We start from the raw sequence: 27,090 nt of genomic DNA on the forward strand, positions 1-27,090 counted from the left end.
TATGGTCTATGTTTTTGTAGAAATAATCATGTCTCTTAAAAACTACACCAGTACAAATATTAATATGGAATGGGGAAACTCTTCTTACAGTCAGAACAAGGAGGTTTGTGTGGGTCTTGGCCTTCGTCTCCAAACCAGCAGAGACAGGGACTGAGCAGATTGTCTGGCAGCTGTTTGAAGGACAATCATTTTACATTTCCTGCTCCTGGAGACACCTTTTTTTTCTGGAAGGAAAGATTTAAAAGCCTGGAAGCATTAGTTTGATTTGCAGGTCTATGTCTTGCACTCCAGCTATTTTTAGCTCTTTTACAGTGTCAAGACCCACATTTCTTCAAAAAAGTCTCATGATCTTGGGTTGTTTTCTCTTATAAATTATCATCTTTGTGCGTGGGAATGGTAGTTTTCTTCTGGGTATGTTTCAGCTATTTGTGTAAGAAGTGACTTTGTGAGCTCCAAGGTCATTCTCTTAGAATTTCAGCATTATATTCATGAGGCAGGACTAGCTTATATTATTCAGTAAATTGTTAAAGTTCTTCCTATAAAATAAAGGGGTTTTTTTCAATGTTTTTTGAGGTTGAGGTTCTCTCGAAACAGTACGACGAGCTCTATCTCAAAAACAAAGATATAGACGCAAGATTATTTCTGGATCAGGATGCAACTCTACAGCCTGATGTCATAGCATGGTAATACTTCCATTTACTGCTTTCTTTTATAATAGAAAATGTGAACTTGCATTGATTTCTGCCCCTCATGTTATAAATAGAGATCTCTGTATCTTGTTGACCTCTTAGGTTTGTAGTTCAGCTAACTTATTTCTGGCATCGCCAGCCTTACTTTACATTATCGCTTAAATAATTAGAAAACATATGACTGTGACTCTACCCAAAATTATTTGGAAGCTCTACTCTAATTCCTACTCTGTGCAAGCCCCTGTTGTCCAGGGCAAGATGAAGAATTGTGAGGAGGAGGAGGCTGAGGCCATGTCATACTAGTTGATTAGTTATGTCTGAGGTGGTGTTATGGCTCTGGGGCCAGCTGGCATGGAATGGCTTGGGTCCTTACTGTCCAGCTCCTCCTTCCTAAAACTAGATGGTGGCATTTGGAAGCTGCCTGCTGGGAGTGGTCCTCAGCACATTCTGACCTGTACCTACAAATGTTTTGGGGAATAGATAGTTTGCATGGGACAGACATGTGCCACAGATGGTTTAGCAGAATAAACTGTTGAGTACTAGTGTCCAGGCGCATTCCCTGGTGCTGTTCAGTAATACAGATGTATTTGAATTTTTTTAGTCATACTCTAAAATTTCAGTGGTTCCTGACAATTCAACATTTCCATAACTTGATGTGAGCTCGTGATGTGAATCTGTGACTTTATCTATGGTAGAAAAATACAATCATTTAAAATTGGATTAAAATGGAGCTAATACTAGCTGTACGTATAAATTAAGTTGTTACAAATAGAATTCTAGAAAAAAAAAAGAAGTTGGAAGGGACCTTTGGAGGTCATCTAGTCCAACATCCTGCTTAAAGCAGATCTACTTGGGAATTTAAATTATATTGTTCTAACAACTGGAGTGGTTGGATGTCTAGATCTTCTAAAAATCTGTTCCACAGTTTTTTCTGCAGATCAATAAATCTTTACAGAAAACATTCTTTTTTGAATTACAGTAATACTTCATAAGTTTGTTTTCCATTTCTGTAGCTCACAGTTGGAGAGGACACCACTAAAAAACAATCCAGATGAGGAACTTAATCTTATACTTCCACAGACTCCTGTTCGGTATGAGTTTTTCTTTTAAGCTGTGTTCTTTTGTTTAATATCCTAACTAGAAATATTCATCTTTAGAGTAGTTGTTTTAATTTTAAAGCAACTGTTTTTTTTTTTTTGTAAAAGAGACATAGTTCTGGTCACTAATGAGCAGTGAGCATGTACTGAGGAGTGCTGAGTGCCCTCAGTTCTTGTGAAGCTGTTGGAAAACAGGGAGAGCTTTTTACTGAGTTGTCTAGATGTGCAAGATGTCTGCAAAATAGATTACTGTATTTGTTCTTTTGAGAATGCAACTTTACACTTCCATGGTAGTACTTTTGTCTGCTATACTTCCATCTTCCTTTCCCGTCTTTACTCTAGCTCTGTACCTTCTGGCTTCCTTTCCTGATACCAAATTGTATATGCACACACATTTCTTCTCCTATGATCTTTTTCTTCTTAGTATTGTTTTCTTTCTGTATGGGAAGATTAACATTTCAGAGTGCCAACATATTTTTGTCTATCAGGAAAATGGACAGATATGGTAGGAATCACAGAATCGTATAGGTTGGAAAAGACCTTGAAGATCATCAAGTCCAACTGTAAACCTAACACTGCCAAGTCCACCACTACACCATGTCCCTAAGCACCTCATCCAAACTTCTTTTAAATACTTCCAGGGATGGTGACTCAACCACTTCCCTGGACAGCCTGTTCCAATGCTTGACAACCCTTTCAGTGAAGTAAAATTTCCTAATATCCAGTGTAAACCTCCCCTGGCGCAACCTGAGGCCATTTCCTCTCGTCCTATCACTAGTTACCTGGGAGAAGAGACCGACCCCCACCTCTCGACAACCTCCTTTCAGGTAGTTGTAGAGAGCGATAAGGTCTCCCCTCAGCCTCCTTTTCTCCAGGCTAAACAACCCCAGTTCCCTCAGCTGCTCCTCATAAGACTTGTTCTCCAGACCCTTCACCAGCTTCATTGGTGAGTGAAAGAATACAACTTTAGTTTTAAACTAAACAGTTTAATTTTTGTTTTCTAGCCAACAGAGCAGTACAGTTCTGAAAAGCTTCTTCATAAAAATAATAAAAGGAGACATGCAGCAGAGACAGATATTGATCAGTATATGAAAGAACTTTTAATCGCCTGTGACTGTGAAAGGCTTTATTTGATGGCCTTAGTGGTCCCTTTTAGTCTTATGCTTCTACTCTTTAACTGCCAGTGATGCTTTTTTAGTCATAAAGGCATCAGCTTGCCTGCCGGTTCCCAAACTGCATGTCTGGTATCAGAAACTAGACCATCTATAACATGTGGTGTGTTTTACAAGAAGGCCATTGACAACAAACCCTACTTTTGACAAATGCAGATAGCTTGTTATTGAGTCTTTTCAGTTATATTAGTATTAAAAAACCCCTCTAACACTGTGAAAGATGCTTCATTAAAGTTCTTGACATGGAAGTCTTATTAAGAGAGTCGAGGAGTACCAAATTTCTGTGTTGCTAAAAATTCAAAATGTGCTAAACCAGCTTTGATCTTGAGAGGAGGTCAAGTGAGATATTTAGATTCTCTCCATCCACACTTGGGCTTTTCTCTGAGTTTTCCAAACGTGACACCATTTAAGACAGTTCAAGTGAAGGCTTATTCACCAGCAGTGATTTGGGCTGTAGTCGCTGTTTTTCATAAAGCCACAGAACTGTCACTAGATGGCAGTAAACCCTTGATCACCAGCATAGGGGAAAGTGTATCATTAACTCTCCCTGCGTTAAGTAGAACCCCTTACAGCTTATGTTGAAAGCACCACACTTATTACTTTGAATCTTCTTATAATGTCTTCTTTCTGGACCTAGACACTTAGGATCTTCTCTAAAGCCCCCTGAAGTTGGTGAGACTCTAATAATTTTCATCAGTGGATTTGTATCTGGCCATTTATATACAGAAAGCAGTAGGTAAAGTGGGTGTAAGTACTAGTTCAGAGCATAATGAGAATGGGTTGTTTTCATTTTAGTTTTTTCCACTGTCCTTATGCTTTTCCTTATCATTGGTAGGGTTTTGGCAGAAGTGATTTAACCAAAACCTTCTAAAAAGTGGATTAAAGAAAAATGCATCCTTGTACTACTACAGTTATAATGAGTGAACATGTTTTTCTTCTTTTGCCACTTATTTTCTGAGTGATATGAGCCAAATTGAGGTTAAGTAGAAAGCATAGAAATTTAAAACAAACAAACAAAAAAACCCCACCAAAAACCACAATGAAAAATTCAGAAAGTAACAATACTACTGGAAGTATCAAACTGTTTATTAGATGTTAGGAGAGAAATTAATACACTAACCTTTCTAAAAGAATAGGAACTTAATGCTATTGCTTAATACACAACTTGAAATATGTTTAAAAAAAGCCAGGCCACATTAGTACTTACGGATGTACTGGATATATTATTAGTTCTGTATGTATGTGCAAATAATAAAGGCAGAACAATACATGATATCCCCAAAAGCTGTAGAATTGTGCTGTTTAGATGCTGGCTCATGCACATAACTTCTTGTTTTGTATGACAAGATCATTATTGTTCTTATTTTCCCACCTATAGATATTTCAATTACCTCCTGTATAATACATGCTATTTGAGAAGAGGCCATGTTCTTTGTTATCTTAAAATAATTATATTTCTGAAAGTGATGAAAAATGTTTGTCATTAGGATTTCAGTTCTAGAAGAGAAAGTGAAAAATGCTTTCTTCAGAGAGATACACTGACCCTAACAAGGCATTTAACTTTGTCTGTGGAATAAACAACAGGATCCTATGCACTTGTCTTCAAAGCATTCTTAATTTTTTAAATTATTATAGCTTTTCTGAAATACTGCTGTTACTTGGGTTAGCTTTAGCAGTTTTCTATGTTAAGACATTGGATATGAATCAATGGATACTACTTGTGGTTTTGAATCTGTTTTTAGCAAGAAAATTCTAGGCATTAAGTAGAGATACAAATAGTTTTCATGTCAGTGTTTTTTATTTGTGTTTTTTTTTTTTACTCTGTACCTGTAAAATAGTGCCAATAAGATCATATATGGAGGCATACTTCAATACTTCAGTATATCCAAGTTTACAAAATGTTATTCATATTTTTAATCTACTTTTTATCTAGACAATAAAGAATTTTTGTTCTACTGTTTAAGAAGATATTGTTTGTATTTCTTGGGAACACTGAAAAATTTCTTTCATGCCCACATCCTTGTCCCCACCCATAATGCTTTAAAAGTTAAGAAGATTTTATATTTAAGATCCTTCTAACCTAGCTACAGATACAGCAGGTAGAATAAGGATTACAGAAATTGTAGCCTTTCTATTGGAAATAGAAGGAGTTGGAGTTAAAGTAAGAATTTAAGTTTTAACGTGACTTTTGGGTTCAGATCCAGGGAGGGAGAAGACTGTATTCTCATGCTGTTGCCAATAGGAATGTTGACAGCTCTGCCTCTGAAAAACGTGGGGTTTTCAAAGCATCTATGTTAAAAAGGCTGTATTTTCTTGTGACTGCCATGTTTTAATACAACTTACTACACTTGTGAACAGGTGACTTGACACATAAAAGTTGTCTTCATTCACCCGTCTTTTGTATTATTTTTATAAAAAGCCAGTTGTGGGGTTTTTTTGGTTTTGTTAGGGAATTGCTTGATTTAACTGAATATTTTCACATACAAGGATTGCAATTCCACTATTTTATTGCTTTTAAAAGTGCTTGTTAGTGTTTATTACTTAATTTATGTTCTTTTGGTTATTTATTTATGGATTGTAATAATTCTAATAATTAGATGATTAGATAGATTATTAGAATTCACAATGGTTAACACAGTACAACAGTTTTTCCCAGCTGGTTGTTTCATAATGGGGGTGAGCACTAAAATAATTTTTTGTTTGTTTGTAAAATTGCTGTTCAGTTTCTGGAAACTGTCAAGCCAACCTTAATGTTTATTATGCATTTTATTGTATTCTTCCAGAGCTGCAATGAATAACATTCAGCAATTGATTATGATTTTAAACTCAGCAACTGATAAACCATCAGATACTCTCATCATATATTTCAATGTAAGTGACTAGAAGGAAGATTTGTGAAAGATTTTTGGAATTATCACTCAAGTAAAATATACTCCTATAGATCTGATGCACATGTTTTGGGAAACTCCTTTATTAACAACCATTTTTTGAAGTAGTACCTCTTAACTGGGATGGTATAAACATAATTACTCATTTTAGAAAGCACTTCTATCTAACTGATGTGTACTGGAATGTTATAAGTTCTTAAATCTTTTTGTTACTGCACTAAATATTAAGATTTATTTATGTATGTATCAGATGGAAAAAGAAGGGGATATAAAAGGGAGAGAAAGAAGAGAAAGGAGGATGTACTCAGAGGATCTCATTCCACATTCAGCAACTTAAGCATATTTCTAACTTCAAAGACATTAACATTGATGGTACTACTTGCCTATTAGTTGGGTTAGTTGCAGCTAGTTGCATGAGACATGGAGTTGTAGTTGCTGGAAGTCATTGAATGTATACAGTGATTCTGTTTTTTTTAAATACTCCACTTTTATGCTGATGAGCTGATTGAGAGATGTTACAAAGTGAAGCGGGACTAATGTGATTAAATCATTAAAATGTTTTTGAAGTAAATGTCCTTTCTTTGCCTTTCCTTTCCTTGCCCTCCTTCCTGTACTTTTAGAATTGCACAGTGAACCCTAAGGATAGTATCCTGAAAAGAGTGGAAAGTCTTGACCACATCTTCAAAAAGAAATTTGCTGAAGCAGTTGGGCAGGGATGTGCTGAAATTGGCTCACAGGTAACTAGCATTTTGGTTGAGTATTACTCATTTGAACTCTGTTGGTACTAGCTAACATGAGACCTGACTTACTGACTGTCCTCCTTCAGTGCATATCAATAATGGTAAAAAGAAACAATATTCTTTTCAACTTGAGGAATGGACAGGTATTTTTTTCTAAAGTGCTGTAAAGATAGATTCAACAAATTATTCCTAATATATAAGGAGCAATAGGAACTGAGTGGAAATACGTTGGAAATACTTTAATGAACAATGGGAAAATTGCTGGGCAAAATACATTTAGTTGAAACGTATATTTGCATTCATTAAGGTAACTTAGCCTAAAATTGCAAGAGGTGACTCACTTCCTTACAAAATCAGTAGGCCAGCTGTGCTTTCAACAAGGATTTTGGAAAACAAATCCAACCAAGTTTGTACTCAACAGTCTCCTGCCCGTCAGCCCTGCTTTTTATCCTGTTAGCTGTGAATCAACATAAACACTTGATTAAGTCTTCATGTAATGGGGTAGTCTCAAACCTTAGTAGCCTTTGAGGCCTCTCCAGTGTTATTGGCAAATGGAACTGGGGACAATGACTTCTTTATAGTGGCTCTTCCAAAAAACGGAAATGTTCTGGATTGTTAAACCATGAGAGCCTGCCTGTTGTAGTCTGTTAAAACTTCTTGTAATATTCTTGAATTTCTTCTTTTTTTAACAGAGATACAAGCTTGGAGTTCGTCTGTATTACAGAGTAATGGAGTCTATGCTAAAGTCGGTAAGTGTAGTATGGTAGCTTAGTACTGGCATTGCATTTACAAATATTAAGAATGTTCACAAGTTTGGTTTGATTTATATATTTCAGGAGGAAGAGCGTCTCTCAGTGCAGAATTTCAGGTATGTGCCCCTAACTTGTTACCGAAGTCTGCTATTTTAGTGTTAGGACAAGTATTAATAACTTTCTTTCTCCTTAGCAAACTTCTGAATGATAACATCTTCCACACATCTCTTCTGGCCTGTGCTCTTGAGGTTGTCATGGCTACATATGGCAGTAAGTTGAATCTGAAGTCCTAAATAACATTGTTTATTGATAATTATTGCAATTTGTTCTAATACATAAAATACAGTAAATAGCAAAAAAAAAAAAAAGTGCTCACTGAAATTTCTGAACTAGCAATGATTCAGGAAATACAAAAAGGAAGAAACATCAGAAGTGAAAGAATGTAGTACTCTTGATAATTTTAGTCCGTTCTCCCTGCAGGAAATGCTTCACAAAGTGATGGTACCAGTGCTGAAACAGACTTGTCTTTCCCATGGATTCTCAATGTATTTGATTTAAAAGCTTTTGACTTCTACAAGGTGATTGAAAGTTTTATTAAAGCGGAGCCAAGCCTAACAAGGGAAATGATAAAGCATCTAGAACGCTGTGAACATCGAATTATGGAGTCTCTTGCTTGGCAATCTGTAAGTAATGCTTTAAAGTAGTATTTGTTCTTGTATAACGTGCATATCTAGAAAAAGGAAATCACACCCAACTCTATAAAATATGTTGTGGTCTGCTGAGATTTATTTCTAGCAAAATAAATTACAAGAGCAAAACAAGATTAGTCTTGGCATGTCTTCAGGTTTTGAAAAAAGGGGTATATCAGAGGAAGAAGTCAACATAGCTCTGCTGATTTATGTGATTGTAAGCCAACATCATCTTCCTAGTCTGGCATGAATCTTAAGGGTAATACCCTTAAATGGTATTTTAGTGCCAAAGACAAGGCAATAAATTCTATGCTTTTATTTGTAAGTTAATTTTTATCCAGTTGCTATTCCCACTTGGCAGTAGGGCCTTAGTTCTGTGCATCTGATGTGTTTGTTAATAGTAATTAAAATACTGATTCACATTGTCCTTTGTGCTTCAGTCACTTCAGTATTTTTGGATGCCATTAAAATAAAATGCTGGGAGGTTGGGTTGTTTTTTTAGGCTGGATCTCAGTAAATCAAACATTGTTTCCTTATATTGTATGTTACTTACCAAGCAAAAATGTGCTATTAATGCCACAAAACAGGAGACTATAAGGACTGCTGATTTTGACCAGAGAGACCAAAAGTGACTGTTTAAGAATCCATCCCGTATCTTATAGGTCTGGGAAGTTTAAAAAACACAGTATGCCATAGCTAATGGGATAGTTTAATCATGAAGCAAGTTTTCTTTGCAGGGTAATCTGCGTTTGGTTTGTGTACAACTTCAGAGTGAAAAGTCAACAGTTTTCTAGTATGGGTGATACTTTACCAGGCTGTGGGGTTGTCCTCCTGGATTCGGGGAACACTGTTGTGCCTGAGCAGCGAGAGCCCCATCCGTGTTCAGGTGTCTAGCTCAGGAGAAGCACGCTGGAGTCAGGGGTGTATGGAAGCAATTGCCATGCTTCAGACTGGATCTGGTGGACCACCTTGTGCCAACCAGCCCTTGCCACTCGATTTCCTTTGCGAACACAGTCAATGGGCACATGTCAGGTTGCTCCCGGAATATGCCCTGTTATGAAGGTGACCTTTCCATTGGGGGAGCCAAGACTTGTGTATCCAGCTCCATACTCATCACCACGGCACTCTGTGTGCCCCAGGATTTCTGGTGAAGTGCTATAGCTGCTGTACCTCTGTAATGCTTTTGCAATGTTTGTTTGGTGTCTTGGAAAATGCACGACCTCTCCATTGCTGTATGAATTTCTTCGTGTTTTGCTGTTCTTTAAATAAGACTGGCTGAAAGCACTTGAGGCTGAGAGCCTTCTACCAGAGGCTACAGAAACAGGGAAAATGAGGCAGTATTTCAAGAGGCAGGCAGTATTCTAAGAAGCTTGCAGGCATATGAAAAGTGCTTACTTGAGAATTGTAACATTCAGAGGACAAAAGGCAGAGGTACAGGTACCCAAGTTTGACTCTCTGCGAGCAAAAAGTGGCTCTTGCTGCCTTCTGCAAACCAGTTTGAAGTCAGCTTACTGATCAGCAATAAGCCATATCTACCAGTTTCTACACAGTATTTCAAGCACTGCATGCAAATAATCTGATTTGGACGTGGGCTTTCAGACTGGAAAATCCAAAGCATTGTGTGTTCAATACAGGTATAGCTGTAGGCTTTTGTGAAACAAATTATAACGTCAACAAGCACATGATTATTTCAAGTTTTCTGAGTGCTCTGTTTGAATGTATTTTAATGTATTGAATCTGTCTTCCTGAGTTGCCACAGGTCTATGTTTGGTACTGTTTCGGGGTGGCTTGTATGGCTGATTTGAGTGTTAATAGAATAGTTCAGTTGGAAGGGACCTACAGTGATCATCTAGCACCAGTAAGATACGTGGGGTGGAGCACAGTGGAGGGGATAAAAAGAAATGTGCGGTACACGTCTCCAAGGGCCCTTCTGCTTCACTGACCTGTGCGTCCTGTCTCACCTGGACCTCCCCAAGCGCCGGACAGTCCGCAGTCTCCTGTTGCCGGAGGTTTGTCACTAGAGGGCACAGCAGGGTTCCCTCAAAAGCTGAGGGAAGCTGTGACAGCCAGCTAGGGGCGGTTGGAGCCAGTGCGCAGGCACCCTGGGACTCTGCACTGGCTTCCATTGCCTCCTCCAGCTGCTCGTGAGGGAAGGGCTGTGAGGTGTAAGCAGCAGACTGCATAGCGGTGGCTCAGGAGATGAGAAGTAGTGAAACATTATCTGTGCTGAAATGGCTTGCTGAGTCTCTGGGTCACTGCAGTGAAGGACCCGAGGCCTGTATGTTGTAAGGCTGCACATAGAAACATAAAGCCATGAGTCCTCTAGTGCAGAATCACAGAATTGTATAGGTTGGAAAAGACCTTGAAGATCATCGAGTCCAACCGTAAACCTAACACTACCAAGACCACCCCTAAACCATGTCCCTAAGCACCTCATCCAAATGTCTTTTAAATACTTCCAGGGATGGCAACTCAACCACTTCCCTGGGCAGCCTGTTCCAGTACTTGTTAACCCTTTCAGTGAAGTAAAATTTCCTAATATCCAGTCTAAACCTCCCCTGGCGCAACCTGAGGCCATTTCCTCTTGTCCTATGGCTTGTTACTTGGGAGAAGAGACTGACACCCACCTCTCGACAACCGCCTTTCAGGTAGTTGTAGAGACCAATAAGGTCTCCCCTCAGCCTCCTTTTCTCCAGGCTAAACAACCCCAGTTCCCTCAGCCGCTCCTCATCAGACTTGTGCTCCAGACCCTTCACCAGCTTCGTTGCCCTTCTCTGGACATGCTCCAGCACCTCAATGTCTCTCTTGTAGTGAGGGGCCCAAAACTGAACACAGGATTCGAGGTGTGGCCTCACCAGTGCCAAGTCCAGGGGCACTATCGCTTCCCTAGTCCTGCTGGCCACACTATTTTTGATATAAGCCAGGATGGTGTTGGCTTTCTTGGCCACCTGGGCACACTGCTGGCTCATATTCAGCCAGCTGTCAACCAACACGCCCAGGTCCTTTTCCACCGGGCAGCTTTCCAGCCACTCTTCCCCAGAAAATCCACCCATGCCTCACATCTAAATATTGGCTAGTTTATTCTGAAAAAGTGTAACTTTCCAGAGAAAATGCTTCCGTGGCTGACTTGCAAGGCTGTTGAGGTCAGGTGTCCCAGAAGGGTTCAGCTAATGAACGAAGGAGTGGTGCACCATATTCTTCTGCAGTTCCTTACCTGGATGTTTTCTCACAACCTGGATGTTGTCAGCATGGTGTACAAGATTTACAAAGTGTCTGCTTAATTAGCAGTTCCCAAGAAAGGGTAGGTAATTGGAGATGTAGTTTATACCAGTAAATATCTCTTACCTCCAAACACTCTACAAAGGAGGAGAGAAAAGCCAGATGATTATTGCTTAGTCATAAAGAGTATCTCGCCATAAGTGATTGCTTTGGATTAATTTTAAACAAATTACCAGATAAAAGGTGGAAAAAGTCCAAAAAAAGTGGAATCTCAAGAAGATTCAAGTTTCCTAATATGGTTAGAGAATGTTGGTTTTTGGTTTTTCTGGTTTTTGGTGTCGTCCCCCCCCCCCCCCCCCCCCAAAGAAAAATGTTAAAATTAAGAAAAGCGTGGAATGGGTAAAGCTTATGCAAAAAATTCTAGCTTTGTAGATAAGAATAGAAATGTTTGTAATACATTTATTTACAAATATTTGCATAATCCAAGTGATTCCCCCAATTATTTCCCATATATTTTTTGGTTCTTACCTTCCCTGACAGGTAGTACATTTCATTACAAGGCTTGTCTGCTCTTTGGAAAGTCGGGTCTGTATTTATCCAGTCTTGCCTCATTCTCCTGACTGCTTTAGGAAGCAGAACTTCAATATGAGATTTAAAGGGACTGAGCAATTGAATACAGAATAGCTTGAATTTATTGTAGTTTTACTTGTCACAGAGCTTTTGTGAGGAAAAAAGCCTTGCATAATTTCTCTGTAGAAAAAAAAATCCTAAGTGCATCTGACCTTTATCTGACTTTGGAAGCTGTATCGAATGAATGTTAAGGATTCTGTTTCTTACTGGTATTTGAAGATAATATATCACTCCTTTGCTAGCCATTGTGAATATGTTTATTGCTTTTGCATAGCTAGCTGATATAATCATCTGCACTTCAGGAAGGAGATGAAACTTTTCTAGGTCATCTGTTCTTTTAACAAAAAAAGCATAGCCAGACAAAATAAAGGGTGCAAAAAAGTTGGTTTCTTCTCAATAATTCTTAATTTTGAAAAGGGGCAAGTGTCCATACTGACTAAATCATGTGGAAAATACTTCCTTTTCCTTAAATCTTTATTGAACCCTGAAGGAAGAAGCCCCTTTTATCCACCCAGATATTATCTACCAGTGAGGTTATGATGCTTCCAGGTGCAGATTGTGTGCAGGTCAGTTTAGAATATAGTAATAATGCTGCATAACTTTTATTGGCAAAATATAAGTATACAGTACAATATTCTTTCTTTACTGTAGAACATCGTGCTTCGTCTCATTGCAGTATTTTGGGCACTATTTCAGTTTTGTAACTTAAAGGGAACTGAAATTACTTTAGACTCAAAAATAAAGGTGCCTATAGCCTTTGATTATTTTTTTTTATCATGTTTATATAAATATGATTTAAACCTTGGCATAGTTAACATCTGTTTCCTATGAAATGGGGATAGCTTGTTACCTGCCAGCCTGGGAGTTCATACTCAGCCTTTTTCATAATTCTGTCAAATTGATCTTTCTTGTGTCCAGTCAAAGAATCTCTGAATTTCCCTTAGAGAAAGCCCTGTCAGCTGCCATGTCACATATTTGATTCAGTGTCACTGCTTGCTACAGTGTGTTAGGAAGAAGCAGGGAAGAACAGGTTTTCCATGCAAGTAAATCAAATACAAAGTCTGTCAATTTTCATGATCAATTTTAAGAGTGAAACATCTGTAATAGCTGAAATGCATTTGTTTCTGGGAACAGCATGACTTGGGTTTGGTGGTTTGGGTTTTTGGTTTTTTTTGGTGGTGGTTCCCCCTCCTCCCCATGCTCTTCAAGAAAGTAAACACCTATGTAGTATCCATCTTTGTTACCTGTATCTGCAAAGCAATCCAGTTGTATTTCCCTGCCTCAGCTTGCACTCTGCTCATAAGCTGTGAACAGGGAGGAACAGGCTGGTATTAGATTTCTTTCATACTGCTGCTTAGGGAATGCGCTTCCTGCAAATGCCTTTTCACATGTATAGTAGGTGAAGAGTGTGGAGTGTACGCGTGTTCTAAATCATCACATTTAGCATACTTAAAATAGTTTGGGCTACGTTAAAAAATACTTTTTCTGCAAGCCAGCCTTTGGTGGGCCAGAGGTGAGATGTGTGAAGCCCTTCTGCTCTGTCAGGCTTCAGCTGCCCGGTATTGGGGTAGTGAAAGGGTCTTGTTCTTCTACACTGGAGTTGCAGACCAACCACAATCTTGTCCAAAGATAAGGTAATTCATGCCAGCCCAGTAAGGCGGGCTAGAGAAAGCAGCACAGCCACACTTTCCCGGTTAGCTCTAGAGATAGCAAAATGTTCTGTTGTTAACTCATCCACATGAGCACTGGGAGTCCAAAGGGTATTCCTTGCAGGACTGGAGTTTTAAAAGGTTACCTGGTAGCTTTTGCTGTTAACAGGGACAAGAGGCAGCTGCATCACCTTCTACAAGCCCACAACAGCCCAGAACAGAATGGGAGGGTGCACTATGGCAGGCTAAAGGGAGTTCATTCACAGTCTGATCTGGTCTGCTAGCTTCAACTGGGGTTTTTTGTGTGTGTTTGTGTGAGGGACAAACAGATGTTGAACCAAAGCAGTGCATTGCACTTACAGCTGTTGACACTGTAGCCTTGTTTGGCTGTATTGTTCTTTAGCACTTGCTATCCTAATGGGTGTTTGTATTTTTCAAAGGAAGAAGGAACACCAGTATTAGTATGTGTTGTTATTTAGAGTTTTCATGTGTGTTAGAGTTTTAATGACTGGTGCAAGATAGAGATGTCTCTACAAGGTTACTTCTCTTAATTGTTAAAATATGATCAAAAGTACGCAAGTGTACTTTGCTGTGTCTATAACTCCTTCCATGTAGCATTGCCTAAACTGTGCTCCGTAATGCTTCTCCTTTAACAGCTCCTTCTTCTTTGTGGTTTCTATTGTCAATTAAACATTTGCAATGAAATCTACAGTACTGTTTTATCAGGTATCGTTCATTTAACAGAACTCAATGTTCGCAATAAGTATTTGTCAACTAACTATGTAGTTAATGTTTATACTCAGATACCTCATCCCACACCAAAGACTTCTGTTGGTTTTAAATTATGCAGCTCCTTGTGGCAGACATGCCTTCCTGAGGAAAACCATGTATTCCCAAAGAATATATTTTATTGCATTAATATGACAAACTCACTGAGCTGGAATAGCAGCAGACCTACTTTGATCATGCAGTAAGGAGAAAAATGTTAAATAGGTATGTTTAAGATTTGCTTAAAAAGTGTTAGACAAATCTAGGTCAGGGTAAAGCTGTAAGAAGTTACAGGTAAGCAAGTACTCCTTAGTATTTGGTATAGTACAAGCTTAACTATGCAGCCTCCTAGTGTTTGATTGTACAGGGACACAGTCATTGCAGAGCTCATGGTATTCGAGTGCTTAGTGCCTGTTTCCTTGGATGCAGTGTACAATTTAAAATTAGGTTTCTGTGCTCCTTGTAAGGAGGAATTGAGCGTCTAGGAATGGGAGTTACTATATTTTCTTGTGATATGTATCCTTCTCAGTAGTGTTTTCTATTGGGTTTATGTCTGATGTCCTACACCTCTTCTGGAGGTAGGTGTCTTACATGCAGTGCGAAGTCCCCTCTTTGATTTCGACGTCTTAAGTCATTCCTTTTAAAACTGGAAGAAGTAGGAATGGTTATACCATCAACATTTTATACATTGTTTTATACATAAATTGTTTACTTCAGTATTAGAAGAATGACTCTAAAACCTTGTTGATAGGCAGCCAAGGCCAGGTGGCAAGGACTGGGTATTGGGGTTGTGTTGGTACTACTAGCCTCAAAGGGACAATAGTTTGGGCTTGAGTATTGCCCCACAGTCACTGGTGGTGTTTCATTGGTAACGTGTTCCCTGGCATGTTTTGGCCTTTGTCAGCACTCTTCTGGACACTGCCTAGGCAAGATTTGGGGCATGATGCAGCTCAGGGACTATTTTCAACTGCTAGTATGGATTAGAGGTGGGGAAAGTTTAGCTGTGTGGGTGCAAGCTGTGCTTTGCCACTTGCTTTCAAGGCCTTAGGACAGGCTGTGGCTTGTTGTGTTACCAACTGCAGATGTAGTGGTGGGTTCAACCACAGGAGTGACTTCAGCACTGGCGAATGAGTCACGCGTTCCTGTAACTCCTCTCCTCTAGGCTCCAGGAGCCGTACGTGTTTCTGCACAGCAGCAGGTTTCTCTTAGAAAAGCTAGTGTATGTCAGACATATTCCTTTCATGCCTACTAAATTTTGCCTTTCCTTAGATATAGGAATACCTAATTTGTGAATGAGGGACAGCCTTAGGCACAAGAAAAAATGCTCGGCTTATCCAGAATGACAGCATTTGCAGGCACGCTCACTGCCAGGATTTGAACCACCTAGGGAACTTCACTGGTGTAAAGACAGACACCTCAGGAATTGCAGGCATCAGATTGCTCTTGCAGACATCACCCATCTCCTGTGATCTTCTGGATTTTGGGCACCTAGTATCCTGCCCTAGCATGGAGGTTGTTATGGACAATGATTTCTAATGTAGAATTTTCTAGTGTTTTTCTTAGAGGGGGAAAGTGTGCTAACGGTCACGAAACTATGCCATTTCATGTGCTCACCATGCTCTTTTCGAAAAAGTTACGTTAGGAGGGTGCAGCTTTAACCTTAAAGAAGGAACTGAGAATTGATTTGAGGTTTTCTGTCTGTACATACTAAATATATTTTTGCTTGCATCATGAGTCTGTTCCAGAAGCGTGCGTGATGAGGGAGAGAGGTCACTGCCAGTACTGCTGCTTGGCGTGATAGCGCTAAAGGATCATACTGGTTCTGCTGCATGCGCTTATTTCTTTTTTTAAGGTCATGAATTAGCTCTGACACTTCAGTTGTCACAGCTGTGGCTGAAAAGCCCTCTCTAATTTTGCCTGTATGATACAAGGCACATTCTTAGAACTCTGTAAGATGGCTGCTTTTTGGGTATTTGTGGTATATACCATATAGTATCATATATGTGTGTTTATATGCTTTTTTAGTTTGAGCATATACATACACACACACCTTTTTAATAAATGCATAAATAAAATATGTAAGAGTGTTTCTCCCATGCCTTTCTAGTACTCTTGAAGAGTTTCCTTTTATAGAAATCGTGCTGTGCTTTTTGAGACTTGAAACTTTTATCTGCCTTAGCAGCTGAAGGCAAATTGAAAAACCAGGAAGAATACCGAATGGTAGTCTTCACTGTCTGCACCATCACTTTGAAAGTCTTCCCTGCCACTCCTATGTATCACGGAGATGACTCAAGCTGTTATTCATGCATGGGTGTTACCATCTGAGCAAATCCTCTAGGCTACTGAAAGAGAAACAAGAACACTTAAAGCCAAGGTCCTGCATTTCCTGCTTTTGTCTGTGTTGGCAATGTGTTAACTTCTTGGTAGGCAGTCACTAAGTGTACAAAACACTCACTAGGGTTGTAAGATACTGGTTATGTTAGCACCGTGTTAATGGATTTATCTGCTGCAGGTATACCAAGTCAGCCCAACCCTTAAGATGCTATTTTGATTCAAGTACAAACATGACCAAAGGGATTACCTAAGACACAGCAGCTATGTGGAGTTTTCATTCTGTGAAATTTGGATGCCATTCTTGATTAAGAATTTAAGTTTTTCTCCACTTCATCTACTGCTTTAAAGTATAGAGTTTCTCTACATTGTTAGACTTCTATAACTTAGGTATTTAGGCTCCCTCTATACTTGGAGACAGAGCTGAACTTCCAGAAAGAAAATAATTCTATTTATCTTAAACACCTATTTTACAATGGGATTATTCACTTTTTGAAGGTACCTCTGTCCCCTGACTGTAGAGAGCATCTGTCTCAATGACAAACCTAAACTAGATGTATAATGTTTGTCTGTTAAGGTTGGTAGAATTGAATCATATGCTTAATATTAGTCTCCGTAACTGCATTTCCCCCTTCCTTTCAGCATTAAGGGGATATTAACAAGAGGTAGTTATTTAATTATGCCTGGTTTTGCTTTCGGTGACTACTTGTACTGTAGATCTCACCTGTGGTCACTGTTGTGGTTTCTGTTCATGTGGAGGTCATGTACTGTTACCAGCGTGGCTACAGAAGCAGAGGATGTGTCGTGATCTTGCTAGCTATAGATTTACAGCTGTAATAGGGAGCTGGGTTTTGTAGCTTGTGCTCAGTGGAGCTTGCAGCTCTGTTGGTGCAGTATGAAGATATCTTGCCTGTGTCTTAACACTGGTCCCAAGTACAGAGTTAGCCACAGAAATAAGACTTGGTTAACGTGATATACTTTTAGTCTTTTCTTTAAGGCTGCCCTGATTATTGGATTTTGGTTTTTGTCTTGCTTATTTTATCTGAGCCACATTCCTGAGTAACTGTCATAAGCTTTTATTGCTCTTTCTATCCTTATTGCTGTGCTATTTGAGCCATTCCATAGTTAACTTTTCTATGAAGGTAGAATTAGCTTCGTTAGGAAGCAAACTAGGTGCCAAACAAACATTCTAATGTGGGGTTTTTTTTTTTCAGCTACATGTTCAATTTTCAAGCTCTTAAGGGGATAACAGTATCTTGTCAAACTCAAACTGCTAAATTATATGTCATTGGAAGTGGGATTTTGTCTCTCTGCTTGCTGCATTTTCTTTAAGTTATTTCCTGCACAAATGCATGGGTTTTGTTTTGGATTTTTTTTTGTAGGCCAAATAAGTGCTTTTGTGCCTGCTTTTATACTGTACAAATGTATGGTATTTCAGTTATATGCTTGTATCAGTGAGTGTGTGTCTTACAGTAACTTTCCAGTAATAAAAAGTCCTTGTCAGGGATGAGGATCCCCTCTGTTTACAACTGTTGAGTGGGCATAGCATTCACTATCCTCCAGAAAGGTAATCTCTCTATGTTTTGTTCAAGCTCTTCAGTTGGGTTGGGTTTGCTTGTCAGAATGGGTTAGGCACAGGTTGCTAAGTGCCTATGGTACAGCTGAATGCTGTGCCACTAATGTCTGGAGCTGTGTGCGTGGTGTTCTGCTGAACTGTTGAGCAGAGACTTCAGGCTTACCCAGTTAGACTACCTAGTCTGAACTTGGCTTGGGTAAGCACCTGAACTGTCATCATCCTGTTCTTCCCGTTGGGGAGTTAGCCTGCCCAGAACAGAGCCTGTGCTTGGCATGCTCTGTCTGTGCCTGTTGCACCTGCCAGCAGCTCAGAGGAACTCACAGATCTTATCTGGACAGAATAGCTGCTGCTTTGCTGCCCCCCTTTTTTTTTTTTTTTTTTTTTGGTACTTACCCATCCGCAGGAGCATGTGAAACCCAATGTGAGCATGCAGTGTAAGTGGTAAAGTTTCTTTCACACATAAAAAGCGTTAAATCACTTAAGTAAACAAGTAGACCAAGAGTTTCCAGTTTGGTTTCATTAAAGAAAGATATTTTTGATTGGGCTGAAAAGGCAGATATTTTGGTACTTGCTTCACCATCTGTATTCTCAGTTTTTTGCCATGTTTTGCTATATACTTAACAAATTTCTCCATTAAGAAATATCTGCGATGCTGTGGGTACTTTTTTTTCATTACTTCATAAAAGCATCGAAGTTTTATTATAGGTGGTTCCAACTTTAGTCAAGTGTAGTTCTTGATGCTCTGATGAATGGTAAATTTTTCTAATCCAATATCCATCCTTAGTGAGCAGGAGTGTCTTCAGTTCTTATTACATTAGTAGTTGCTTTTAGAAAGTGCTTATCAGGACAAACTTCCAAAAATTAGTAGATCTAATGTTGCATAATTTTACAGAAGGATGAAGACTTGCAACTAATGTCTACAATTGACTTCCTTTCATAAAGCAGCAATTTTTGCAGAATTCATCTGAAAAGCAGAAGAGTTAACATAGCAACAGTTGTTTTTGTGTGAGATAGACTTAATATTATTCCCAAGATAATGGCATTAATTTTGGGTGCCTCCTGTTACTAGCATTGTTACTTAAGAATTTTTTTTCTTTAAGGCAGCACCTGTTTAAAAAAGATGGAGTTAGGGCAAATCTTAAAGCTATGTGTGTGGAAAAGTATTCTTTTATCTCTTCATAAAAAGATAGGAACTTCTTGTTAGAGGCCTGCCTTTGTTGTTGCTTGTGGTTTGATTCTCATGTTTAAACTGTAGAAAACTTATCCCTTCTTAGTGCGGGACAGCTTTTAGTTTTGTTATAACTGGGGTGGACAGACTGCTTGTTAAATAGAAAAAATAATTTCAAATCTAAATTCTCAGTTCTGGAATTTTTAGTTTTCCAGCAAAATGGTAGGTTTTATTGAAGACCAGATGATGTGTGCAGGGTTCTTCTTTTTTAGTGTTAATTTTGTGGTAAGTTCAGTTTTCTTACTGGAAAAACTGAGCTTGTTTTATAAGCAGTTGTATTGGGGGGGGGGGGGAAGGTGATAAATGAGAAAGGCTACAGATTGCTTCAGTGTCAAAGCAGAATTAGAGAATTAGAACAAACTTCTCCATCCAACTTCTTGCAGAAGTATTAGACTGTGCAAATGTGGCTTTCTGAATTTGCATTCATCTTAAATGAGCTCTGTTGAGTACGTCCTGAAAATGTGTTAATTCAGTGGTTGTCAGTTGTATTTATACATCTTTTTCAGCACTCTGATAATTGGATAACAAATGCAGTCCAGGCATTTACAACTTCTAGATTTGAAATCGTTCTGATTTACATTTTGCCTTAGCTTTTGAAAGGTATTATCTTTCATTTTGTCAGTGATGCTCAAATACCAGTAACCCTGAGGTATAAATGATAATAGTCTAGCAAAAAAGGGAACTTGTCAGGATTTACAGGTCTGCCCAAGTGCAAGAACATTATAATATTACATTTATTGCTGGAAAAGTAGGAACAAATTGCTCTTCATTGATAAAACTCCTAGAAAATAACTTGGAAGAATAAATAATGCTAGAGGATACTATGCTCAAGTGGGATTTTCAAAATTGTCAGTCTCAGTGAACCTCGTTGGGTTCACTGTAACTTTAGCTGAGTGTTTTATGTAATTCTGAAAAATCTCGCCTTCGGCAATGATGCTGGTTGAAATTACAAATGAAAATCACTTTCTTATTTGCTAGATATGACAGAAGACTGTATAATTGGGAGTGATATGGAAAGGCTGAACGGCAATCAAGTGCTCCTTGTCTCTTCCAAAAGAAAGGAGGAGGCAGTAATGAAACTAGTGGATTTGAAACAAAAGGAGGGGTTTTTTTTTTAGTTTTGTTCCCCCTCCACACACACAGTGTGAACTTTTTACTGCAGAATGCTATGGATGTTAAAAAGTTTACACAAGTTCAAAGGGAGACAGGGCAAGCTCACAGAAGAAAAAATTTTAGTGTTGCTGAACACACAAACACATCTGACCCAGAAAGTCCTGAGATACGACGGGTGAAGTGAGACAGCACTTGGAGGAGAGAAAGCCTTGTATGCCTCTCCTACTGTTATCTTCTTCCCCAGGCATCCAGTCCTTGGCCACTGTTGGAGGCAGGACTGTAGATTAGATGGATGTTTGGGGTCTGATCCAGTACAACCATTCGTATCTTCTACCTGATCTTGCGAGCTCTTTTTCAATCTTTGCATTTCTAAGGTTACTTTCTTAAGAAATAGAAGTTTGGAGGTTGATTCCAGTTAAGGATTTCTTACCTGCATGAAGTATCTTCTATGGGGTTCTTTTTTAAGCACTTTTAGATGAAAAATATAAAGAAGTATTTGACTTGATATTGATATTTCTTTAAATGTCAAAGACATGTATATTGAGTGAAACAAATTTTGATTTGCGTTCTGTTCCTGAGAAAGCCAGAAATTAAAATTTCAAGCTGCATATAAAAAGTATAAACTGGGAAATCTTTTGCTTTTAAAGTAATGGTATGTTGAGGTAAATCAGAGGCATTGATAGAAAGTTTGTTTCTTTTTCCTTGTCTTTTAAAACTGCTGGTTAATTATCTAGTTATCAATGGCTGCTTACCTTGGTTTAGATTTAAAAAAAAATGCTTGTATTCAACTAAATTTTCACTGCTTTTATTTTTATGGTAAGTGTGCACTATCTGCACTCTGTAGACCAAGAAACCAGACTACAAAGAACAAATTTGTGAGTTTTGATCCTAAAACTGAATTCCTAACCCCCCCTGCATAGGCATATGAGTAAAAATAATGTACTTTTAGAAGGTACTGGATGCAACACATTCAGATGCTCAGGAGCACTGACAATATAAGCTATTTTTATTTGAGATGCCTAGGCATGACTTAGGAACGTAACTCCTCATCTAGATTTAAATTTTGGCATAAGCTCTTACCAGAGAGACGGAAGAGTTGGTATCAAAGGCAGGAGCAGGAAGGAGTGCGGCTCCTATTCAGGAATGTACCAGTGAAAACATTGCTCCATCCACAGCTCTCCAGGGTAATCTTGTTGCAGAACCAGAAAAGGTGGAGAAAGCCTTGTCCAGTCCTGAATAGCTGGTAGCTTGGCTTTATATCAGCTTGTTGTGGGAGGTACAGGTTCACTCCCCCTCTTCTGAATCAGTCAGATCAGGAATTTCTCAAGTAATGGTCAGATTCTCTAAATTGCAGATGTTGCTTTTTTTGACTGTGTTCTTTTTTGTGTTTTTTTTTGTCTTGCCCCCCCCCCCCCCCGGAAAGTGTGAAGTATGTTTAATAATAAAAAATAGAAAGCTTCCTCAAACAGTTTCGAGTTATCAAGCTGTTAACTGCTTGGAAAGCTATTGTACTGTGTTGCACTACGCTACTGCAAAAAGCAGAAGCTACTGCCCTAGAGAGTGAGCGCAAGGCAGAAAGAGCTACTCTTCATGCTTCCCCAGCCTCTTTGAGCTAACACACCAAGGAAAGTCTGGTTTAAAGGGGGGGTATTCATACATGCGACTTTATCTGCTTGTTCTGCTTTTAAGTCAGTGGGTTGTTTTTGTTTGTTTGTTGTGTGTCATCGCCCCCCCCCCCCGCAGTTTCATAATCTCAGAAGGAGCAGCTTCTCTTTACAAGGATAAGGCTCTGGGGCGTTCGCTGCTGTAATGCAGAGGCATTGCTGAACAAGTTGTCACTCAACCGAGTAACAGCTTAGCCAAGCTCAGGGAGAGTAGTAGCCTAGAAACATAGCCCAGCAGTGACATTAAGGGCTTTAGTCTCAAAGTCTTTGGAGGGACTCTAATATTAAACAGGCTCTTTAGAGAGAGATGCACTGAGACATATCTGCATACCTGACTTTTGAACTTTGGATTTGTCAGTAACTTTGGATTTGTCAGTGGCATATGGAAAACATACAGAATCGCTACTCATGCTGGGGGTTTCGCATGTTTTTCTCAAGTCAAATATGAATCAGAAGAGTTTAGGATTCCCAACTAAGATAACTGCCTATTTTCAGATATTATGCAGGCATTTATATCTATGCTATCTTTGTAGCTTAAGCTCATACTATTTGAATTTTCCTTTCATAAGTTGTGTGGATAAAAATTTAAAATGCTGTTAAATTTAAAATTCAGTCGTCATTAGTTTCTAGCAGTCTTTGAGTAACTCAGTTTTCCAGTAGTAGTGGGCAATGTACAGTTGATTTATAACAATTAAGCAAAAGCTTCACAAAGGGAAGTAAACTCAATTAGATAACATATACTCTGACAGCTCAATATGCATTTTCTCCAGCATTGATTTGCGCTTCCATATACTGCCCTGAAGTAAAAATGCCTCGGTGCTATACCTGTGTTGCAATTGACTGCCCTAAATCTAAAGTGCAAATTCATTCTAACTTAGTTCTTACTCTTGACTCCATTGTTTTTGGGGAGGAAAAACCAACATTTACTACTTACTTTTACCTTTCAAGCATTTATTTAATTTTACAGCAATGTTAAATTAATTTTGAGGAAAATGTACACAATGTTCTAATAGCTGGAAAACATACATAGCAGGACACTAAAGCACTCTTGTCTATATATTCCTGTTTGTAACAGTAATATATGTAGATTTCTCCTTTTGCATGGCTTTGACTTTTCAAAGTGTCTAGATTAATTTTGCCAGCATGTAGCCCCAAGTAATTTATTTTTATACTTTATGAAGTTTGTAAGAAAATAGCATTTGAAATTTTAAATGCTCATGTTAAAAATATTTCTAGGACACAAAGATTGAGAGGAAATTTCACTCTAAAAATTACTGTGTCTTGAATTTCTTTATGGCACACCAAATAGTTTCCTAGAAGAAATATTTGGGTTGGTGCACATGTTCATTTCTAGTTAGCAAAGGTCATGTTTTTTTAAGATACTACTACTTTGAGATTGAATTACCTTATTTGGAGGATGTTATTTTGCTCAAAAGTCATGTTGAGTTGAAGAACTCACAAAAGAGTTTAATAAAGTGGTACTGTACCTAAAGCACTAACTTCACTCCTCAGAGGTTATTTTGTTGTTATTACACAGACATCTGAGACAGAGGTGAGAAGAAAAACCAGTTTGTCTGAGTTGTTTCCAGATGCCCTAAACTACCAGAAGATTTAATTGCTTTATGGGGGCCAGGCTTGTGGAGAGAGCATGTATTTTATCAGATAAACCTGGGAGAAATGAAGTTCTTGTAGCCCATTGATCAAAGCCTCCTATGAATGTAATGGTCCCTAAGAAGGAAGGTGCAGGGAGGAAGACAGGAGGGAAGAGTAAGATAGAGAAGAGGAAACTCTGGAGCAGGCACAGTAGCTGAAGTGATATGATGAATATGGTGCTGTTTTCCTCAGCAGCTGGATCCTGCAGTGTAAACCAGGTAGTTTCACCCCCATCCTCAGTAACTTGGAAACTACATCATTATAAAAAATGAGCAATTGTTTTAACTTAAGAAAAAAACACCTACTCTTTCATTTGTTTTTGACTTGACAGTCAGTCTTTGGACTTTGGTTAACCTAATCCGAAACCAAAAGTTTGCTTCTAACATACAACCTGTCAGAACAGACATTTGACATAAATTCTTAAAATACTTCTTCTGTGTACTGTTATGTTTCACACTTTTACAGTCTTATCATAAACTTTTCTAATGTGAAGGAAGTGTAACATTTACATATCAGAATATATTTCCACAGCTGAAGAAATGTGCAGGCTTCTAATTCCTGTTTAGTCCCGGTAGTCTTTTAATACAGTTTATATTGTAGAGTCACTGTCAAATATTTTCATTTTTATGGTCTGAAGGCTGTGCTGAATGAAGCTTTCTGAAACTGGCCTTTCGGAGAATCTCGTGTCCCGTGGTCTCGTGGACCGGTTCTTTTTTATCGAATTTTGAATGGTATCTGATGTAAAGTAATAGACTATAGGGTCAAAACAGCAGTTTGAAACAGCAATGCACAGAGTGATAGGGTACATAGTCCTGACTGCAGTTACCACTGAACAATTAATCCAGGTCTGTGTTCTCATAAGGGAGTAAAGTATTAAGGTGATGTTATAAGGCACAAAGCAGAAGCAGAATATCACCAAATGGACAAAAATCATTTTGAGTACCTTTTTCTTGCTTAATTTATTCCGACTTAATGTAAGCGGTTTATTCAAAGTCCGTAAGACCATAGTAGAGCAGGTCACATTCAAGATGAGTGGAATAAAAAACCCAACTATTTCAATGAAGATAACAATCCGGGATAGGTAGGTTTTCCATGTGTCCTCTGAAAAGTTTTCAAAACACGTTCTTTGTTCAGTATTATTACGGCGGTTTGTAGACCGGAAAAAGCTTGCTGGTGTGCTGCCTGCTAACACAGTTATCCATACTGCAGCGCAGACGATTTTTGCGTTCCTTTTGGTTCGGAGAGTCTTAGATCGAAAGGGGTGTACTATAGCTAAAAAGCGATCTACGCTTATGCAAGTCAGAAATAAAATGCTCCCATACATGTTTGTATAAAAGAGGGTGACAGAAATCTTGCAAAGAATGTCTCCAAATGGCCAGTTTCTCGCTACAAAGTAATAAATCCTGAAGGGTAACGTAAACACAAAAAGCAGATCCGATATTGCTAAATTAAGCATGTAAGTTGTAGTCTCGTTTCGCATTTTTAATGTACAAGTAAAAATGTAGATAGCAACACAGTTTGCTATGAGGCCAAGAACAAACACCATACTAAAGAAACACCCATATAAAGTATATTTAAAGGAGTCCTCAGTGGAACAATTAGAGCTTACCATTATAATGGTATGTTTAAAATTCCTGTGATTTGGAGGTTTCTCTGGTATTTTTATTGCAACTTTTTTTAAATTCCAGAAAAACTTGCAGATGTATTTGAACTGTGTGCTTTGGTAAGTTTGTTGCACTGTAAAGCTTCAGAGAAGAAACACAAGCTCTGTAGCAGGGGAGTACATCTCCAGCAGTAATCACCAGGAGGTCACTCTTATCTTCCAAGTGCTATTTGTAATCATATAGCCAGTCTTCAAAAGTCAAAACCCATGTCATTTGTGGCAGATGAGGTCATCCCAAAGCTTGCTTAGTTCCATTTTCCCCCTTGATTCGATGAAGCCGTTGTAGAACTTTCTGCTTTATTCTTGGCTGCAGATCATGATGGCGAAGCCTTGTCCATCCAGATTTACTGGGAACGTATGCTTTAGAAAACGATTTCCTGGATGCCGCAAAGTGTTGGCACTTGCATTTTTCCCTCAGCCTTCTTTCTGTAAAACGAGCTTTTCGGCTCCTCCGAGCCCTTGCTCGCTCGCGGGAAGCAAGCTGCTTGTGAGGGCAGAAACGAAATTCCAGAGCGTGTTGGTTCCTGCAGAGCACGGCCCTCGCGTCCTGCACCCGGCAGCCTCTCGCCAGCCCGGCTCCTTCTGGAGAGGAGAGAAAAGAGCTCAGGCAATTTGTAGCATGACATCACAGGAAGAAGAGGTTGGACTCGCTGAAGAATGGTTTCAGTTCAGTTTGTTTGCCTTCCCCTAATCTGATAATGTGTCTGCTGGGACTGTACCTTGCAGGCGAGCAAATGGTCACTAGCGGAGTGCTGCAGCTGCAGCCTCCTGTTAACTCTTTCCGTACTCCCTGAAAGGTCCTTTGTCAATGTTGCTGGAGTCCAAAAGCTTCATCACAAAATCTTTTTCTTCAGTTACAAGGAGAGTTTTCAGTGTCCAAATAACTCTCGCACCTTAAAGTTCCTGTTTTTCTTTGGAGATAGTAGTAATTATGGGATTTTATATTTTACGTAGGATTGAACTAACGTTACATTTTTTGATAGATATCTTTGCTTGTGATAGATAATACATTAATCGCCAGAAATCAGCTGAGTAGTTCTCTCTTGATTCCCTCAATACACTAGTACAAACCACAGGAGGGACAAAGTAACACTGATAGGTGATTAAATAATTTAACCAAATTATTACTGAAAGAGAGGCATAAAGGTTATGAACCTTTCCTCTTACATATTCCTAGGACTGAGATGTCTTGCAGTGGGAGGAGAGATTTTTAACTTGTTCCGTATTAGAAGGCATATCCCAAGCTCTCTTTCTAATCAGAAAGATGGTTCTTTTTACAAAAAAAAGCTTCCATTTTAAAAAAATGTTGTGGTACAGAAAGCATTTTCTTCAATATATAAGTACAGAATTAATATACCAAAATGCAGACTGCACCATGCAATTGTTTCTGATAATTTAAAGGGGCCAGTTATCGCACATGCACAAAATACTCCCATTCGTCACTGATTAATGAAACGAAAACATGTTGTAACTAATTAAATTGTTAAGTAAATATTAAAAAAAGCAGCTCTTATTGCCCTTAGGGGCAGATATGAGATAAATCTCAGTTTAGACAGACTCATTTATTTA

The 27,090-nt window shown here is 38.7% G+C and overlaps 2 protein-coding genes across 3 annotated transcripts in view; one reads left to right on the plus strand and one right to left on the minus strand.

Moving 5' to 3' along the window:
- RB1 (RB transcriptional corepressor 1) overlaps window positions 1-27,090 on the plus strand; it is an 82,780-nt gene that overhangs the window by 22,436 nt on the left and 33,254 nt on the right. The window contains exons 10-18 of one of the 2 annotated variants that reach the window (XM_072850216.1): window positions 574-683; window positions 1,703-1,780; window positions 5,742-5,829; window positions 6,467-6,583; window positions 7,279-7,335; window positions 7,423-7,454; window positions 7,532-7,608; window positions 7,819-8,021; window positions 8,765-9,708. In XM_072850216.1, coding sequence (XP_072706317.1) covers window positions 574-683; window positions 1,703-1,780; window positions 5,742-5,829; window positions 6,467-6,583; window positions 7,279-7,335; window positions 7,423-7,454; window positions 7,532-7,608; window positions 7,819-8,021; window positions 8,765-8,821 — 819 coding nt within the window. In that variant the 3' untranslated portion in view covers window positions 8,822-9,708. Of the gene's footprint in view, window positions 1-573; window positions 684-1,702; window positions 1,781-5,741; window positions 5,830-6,466; window positions 6,584-7,278; window positions 7,336-7,422; window positions 7,455-7,531; window positions 7,609-7,818; window positions 8,022-8,764; window positions 9,709-27,090 lie in introns of those variants that run through there. The other variant, XM_072850215.1, reaches the window with a different exon arrangement.
- LPAR6 (lysophosphatidic acid receptor 6) lies at window positions 23,152-26,086 on the minus strand. The gene is given in 2 exon segments (XM_072854408.1): window positions 23,152-24,588; window positions 24,591-26,086. Coding segments are annotated over 2 exon segments (1,002 nt in total). The 5' UTR covers window positions 25,471-26,086; the 3' UTR covers window positions 23,152-24,466.

This window comes from Ciconia boyciana, chromosome 1, assembly GCF_034638445.1.
Source record: "Ciconia boyciana chromosome 1, ASM3463844v1, whole genome shotgun sequence".
In the NCBI taxonomy this organism is placed as follows: Eukaryota; Metazoa; Chordata; class Aves; order Ciconiiformes; family Ciconiidae; genus Ciconia; species Ciconia boyciana.